The sequence below is a fragment of the Salvelinus sp. IW2-2015 genome, linkage group LG24, assembly GCF_002910315.2.
Source record: "Salvelinus sp. IW2-2015 linkage group LG24, ASM291031v2, whole genome shotgun sequence".
Lineage (NCBI taxonomy): Eukaryota > Metazoa > Chordata > Actinopteri > Salmoniformes > Salmonidae > Salvelinus > Salvelinus sp. IW2-2015.
Window position 1 is genome coordinate 3892522 of NC_036864.1, and position 5474 is coordinate 3897995.

The 5474-nt window shown below is 42.4% G+C and overlaps 1 protein-coding gene across 1 annotated transcript in view; it reads right to left on the reverse strand.

Moving 5' to 3' along the window:
• Window positions 1–4806, reverse strand: part of LOC111951319 (transcription factor EC-like) — a 19495-nt gene extending 14689 nt beyond the window's left edge. The window contains exons 1-3 of the mRNA XM_070434703.1: window positions 4028–4806; window positions 3292–3519; window positions 966–1067 (exon numbers count right to left, since the gene is read on the reverse strand). Coding sequence (XP_070290804.1) covers window positions 966–1067; window positions 3292–3519; window positions 4028–4093 — 396 coding nt within the window. The 5' untranslated portion in view covers window positions 4094–4806. The remainder of the gene's footprint in view (window positions 1–965; window positions 1068–3291; window positions 3520–4027) is intronic.
• Between the last annotated feature and the right edge of the window lie 668 nt (window positions 4807–5474).

Genomic DNA, 5474 nt, shown 5'->3' on the forward strand with positions numbered 1-5474 from the left:
GTCTTTTCTCCGCTTTTCTGTCACCCTGTTGTTCCTCTCTGTTTCTACGTGTGTGTTTATGCGCATGCCTGCTCGCTTGCCTCTGTCTGTCTCTCTCTATCTCTCTGTCACATTCAATGCTGTGGGGACACATTCCCCTTAGTACCACATACCTCAGGATTCAGGTGTGCGCTATAATCGTTACTCAAATGAGTCTTTGTCCAAGCATCGGCTCAAAGTTTTACAATTCCACTCCAGATATAATTTGCACTGGGACTATTTGTCTCTGCTCCCATTCGGGGCATTTTCTTTCTAATGGAATGCCTAGTCCGAATAAGATCTTTTTTGTCGTAGTAGATATCTAGTCTCGCCGTTCTCCCCCTGTCTTCTCGACTACCATTCCCAAACTCTCTGGTAGTGACCATGTAGGGCTTTCAGCAAGAAAGAAGAATCGCAGATGTAATGTTTATACTAATTAACACATTATTCTCACACTGTCATCATTTGCCGCGTAGTTACGTGTAATGGCATCACTTGCGGATTAATCTGTATTGTTCGGCAGCTTGAGAAATGTGAGAAATGCTTTAAGCCTCAACCCTGGTGAAATGAACTTTGACTCATCAGTGGACTTAATCTGACTTCACACAAAGCCAGCTCCTTTTTTTCCCCAAGTAAGTCAAGCCTGAAAGTTCATGTTTGGCAGAGGAAGTAGTTCTCACATCCCCGTTTAAAGAAGTCAGTAAAGCAACTTAACTTTACAGCTGAACTTGACTACTCAATATCTGCTCTTCGTGATCAAGGATCTTCTGGGAATCACTTCTGGATCAAGGAATCATGTCAGCAAGAGCCAATAGACAGAAACACCTGCATGTCGATAGCATCGTTGCATTTCTTCTGTTTTTACCCGTAGCTTTGCAATTCAAACGAATGTTTTTCCCTTAACATTTGCAATTGATATAATAGTTCATATGATTATTCACACTTACATTGTTTTGCATTATGATGCTGGGATCCATACAATCCAAGCCCCCGTCATTGAAGCCGGACTCCAGGCTAATCAAGTCATCAATAACTTCATCCATTGGAAACTAAAAGAAAACAGTCATATTGTACCAGCCTCAGTTCAATTCAGATACATAGCAACAGACAATAAAAACGCTAGGTGGGCAAATGCGCTCGCTGTAATTCAATGGAACATTTCTCTTTGCATCATTCGGAGGGAGGGACAGTTAGGATCCTAATCCGATAACAGACATTTCTTCACCACCATGCTGGAAGAGATCAGCCGCCACAGTGGGAACAAAATGTTTGTTATCAAACTAGTTTCCTCCTTCACAGAGATTCTCTTTAGGAACTGAATCTCTGAAGTCATTGATGAGCGTTTTAGAGAGAACGGGCGCGTCACTAGAGATAACTGAGTTGTTTACACAGCAGGTATCTCATGTCAAAGAGAGTTAGGACTCAAACCTGCATTGTGTTATTAAATCACATAACTATTTCTGGCACTGTAAGGACCTACTAAACAAAGACACTGAGATAAAAACAAACAATTAGCAGGATGGTTGAATACCAACACTAAATATCAGAGGTACAGTTGAAGTCGGAAGTTTACATACACTTAGGTTGGAGTCATTAAAACTCGTTTTTCAACCACCACAAATTTCTTGTTAACGAACTATAGTTTTGGTAAGTCGGTTAAGACATCTACTTTGTGCATGACACAAGTCATTTTTCCAACAATTGTTTACAGACAGATTATTTGACTTACAATTCACTGTATCACAATTCCAGTGGGTCAGAAGTTTACATACACTAAGTTGACTGTGCCTTTAAACAGCTTGGAAAATTCCAGAAAATGATGTCATGGCTTTAGAATCTTCTGACAGGCTAATTGACCTAATTTGAGTCAATTGGAGGTGTACCTGTGGATGTATTTCAAGGCCTACCTTCAAACTCAGCGCCTCTTTGCTTGACATCATGGGAAAATCAAAAGAAATCAGACAAAAATTGTAGACCTCCACAAGTCTGGTTCATCCTTGGGAGCAATTTCCAAACGCCTGAAGGTACCACATTCATCTGTACAAACAATAGTACGCAAGTTTAAACACCATGGCACCACGCAGCCGTCATACCGCTCAGGAAGGAGACGCGTTCTGTCTCCTAGAGATGAATGCACTTTGGTGCGAAAAGTGCAAATCAATAGCAGAACAACAGCAAAGGACCTTGTGAAGATGCTGGAGGAAACAGGTACAAAAGTATCTATATCTACAGTTAAACGAGTCCTATATCGACATAATTTGAAAGGCCGCTCAGCAAGGAAGAAGCCACTGCTCCAAAACCGCCGTAAAAACCCAGACTACGGTTTGCAACTGCACATGGGGACAAAGATCGTACTTTTTGAACAAATGTCCTCTGGTCTGATGGAACAAAAATGGATCTGTTTGGCCATAATAACCATCGTTATGTTTGGAGGAAAAAGGGGAATGCTTGCAAGCTGAAGAACACCATCCCAACTGTGAAGCATGGGGTTGGCAGCATCATGTTGTGGGGGTGCTTTGCTGCAGGAGGGACTGGTGCATCATGAGGATGGAAAATTATGTGGATATATTGAAGCAACATTTCAAGACATCAGTCAGGAAGTTAAACCTTGGTCGCAAATGGGTCTTCCAAATGGACAATGACCCCAAGCATACTTCCAAAGTTGTGGCAAAATGGCTTAAGGACAACAAAGTCAAGGTAATGGAGTGGCTATCACAAAGCCCTGACCTCAATCCCATAGAAAATGTGTGGGCAGAACTGAAAAAGCGTGTGAGAGCAAGGAGGCCTACAAACCTGACTGAGTTACACCAGCTCTGTCAGGAGGAATAGGCCAAAATTCACCTAACTTATTGTGGGAAGCTTGTGGAAGGCTACACAAAATGCTCTGTCAGGAGGAATAGGCCAAAATTCACCCAACTTATTATGGGAAGCTTGTGGAAGTCTACACAAAATGCTTGACCCAAGTTAAACAATTTAAAGGCGATGCTACCAAATACTAATTGAGTGTATGTACATTTCTGACCCACTGGGAATGTGATGAAAGAATTAAAAGCTGAAATAAATAATTCTCTCTACTATTATTCTGACATTTCACATTCTTAAAATAAAGTGGTGATCTAACTGACCTAAGACAGGGAATTTTTACTTGGATTAAATGTAAGGAATTGTGAAAAACTGAGTTGAAATGTATTTGGCTAAGGTGTATGTAAACTTCCGACTTCAACTGTACACGGTGAACACATACTGTTGTTGAAAATCAAAACGCTCACTCACCTCACTGTCATGGTTTGATGCCAGGGTCAGCAGTGTAACAGGGCTGCTGGGGGTGCTGCCATCACTGAGGGGGGCCATGTGGCCCAGGAGTTGCCCTCCCTGCCCAGTGGGGTGAGGGTGGCCCCCATGTCCCCCGGCCACCTTGGAACCCAGCGTCAGGTACTGCTTGACCTGCTGACTCTGGGCCTGGTGCAGGTGGAACTTAGAGCCCTCCAGGTGGCTCTGGACCTGTTCCATACAGACCTAAGATCAGTTATTGGGTAACATTGGGTTATTGGGTAACACAACAGGCAACGGTTACTATGTAGTCTCAGATAACGGAGTTTAGTGTTAGTATGCAACCTAAGATAGACATAAAAAAATAAAAGTCCCCGCTCAGCGCAGTCTCAGAGAGAGCATTGATAGTGTAGCAAGTCGTGAGTCATGTTGAAGCTGTTTCGTCAAATTGTTCTTAATCATGTTTTACCCCTGAATTACAAGACAAATCCTCTTGAATTCCCAGGCAAGTCACGGACAAATCAAACCTTAGACAGGCAGTAAGAAGATGATTTACCGTAAGGGAGCACTAGCTGATGTCCCAATGTAGTATCCTTCGTATCCTTCAAATGTCTATGCCCTAAATGTCTACACACACCACACAACTACAACCGACTTACTAAACCAATATCTCAACAAAGTGTCCAAGTCGACTTCATTGGAGTGTGTATACTGTTGCTATTGAAACATTCATCCTTACGTTGGAAACTCGGCCTCCGTCTCGCATCTTGTAATAACTACAGTCCCTTAAGTGTGGCATTCTCATCAGTCAGAGAGAGACTGTCTTCAGGTCTGGTCTGCTAGTTGTAGAACAGCTCAAAGTAGCAGTAGGACTGCGGTTAAGCTGCTGCTATCCGGTGGCTATCCTGGTGAGTTGATATGAGTTGATATGTTGAGGACTGTCCCCTCCTCTCCTCAGCCAGTGTCTTTATAAACTTCTTAAGGCTCTGCACTAAATTTGCTAATTAGGCGAGAAGCCGGGCTATCCCTTAGTTTCCCTGCGTGATAATCACTTCAAACAGAGACTCATCAGATTACCCCCGGGTTTGATCCCAACAGGATATCTGCCTATGGCTTTTGCCTATATCTCGACTAATTCAACGGGACCGCCCTGTTTCTGTTTGGGAGTTATCGGCCAATCACGATTGACCCCTAGTCCGCACTATCTACGATCTCCTTCGGGGGGTCTAGTAGTTGACTCTAGTACAATTGGTTCTTTCTTGTTCTTCTTTTTTAAATCATTTTGGACGGCCATTTCTACCATGACCCCTCCGTTGGCCGTTCATTGTCTGTCAATTACTCTAAGAATAACCCGAGATGGACTATTCTGGGGGCTAATTTTAGTACTGTAGCTATCGTGACCCTATTTTTATCCTCTTGTCTAAAGATGTTTTACTCTTGTCTATAAAGGGGATCATTGTAGTCCTTTTTTTATTGGTTTACGGTTGCTTAAGTATTTTGAGAAGAATTGGTTGATTGATCATTGGGTTTTATTCTTCTCTACTATCAGTGAATTCCTATGAGATGTTCATGACTTTACCATAAACCATTTGCCATGCTGGTTGAACTCCTGGTCGTAAATGTTTGTCTCCTTTTAGCAATAGTTTCTGGCTTTCTTCATCATTCCTCGTTTAATCAATACAGAGAAGAAACAACTCAGGTCAACTTAGGTCTGTACTACAGTTGTAAAGTTGTAATCCTTGTCATCACACAGGAACATTTAGAAATACTTTTTTTTAGCTCCAGACCGCAGCAGACAGCAGTAACCGCTTGCTCCCCTATACTCCAATACTAGTAACAACATCTTGAGGTTGTAAAAAAAAAAAAAAAGGTCTGTACTACAAAACAAAAGTCCTAGAAGCACCTGATTTGACCACAGACACAGATGCACACTTTGCACATAACGATAGTATAGAATCAGCATTTTTGGTCAACACCAGTGCTGTCGTCTGTCGTCCACATAGCTCACATAGAAGACTGGCCCTGCTCAGAATGGACTCACGCACGACAATACTGAACTTGTCACCAATGAAGAGAGAGCAAGTCTCATCGCTGGCAGCTAAGGGCTAAACAAGATGCCATTTGTTACTCAATCAACATTCTTCAAGAGCGGATGGAAAGACTGCCAGCATACTACACTCAGCTTG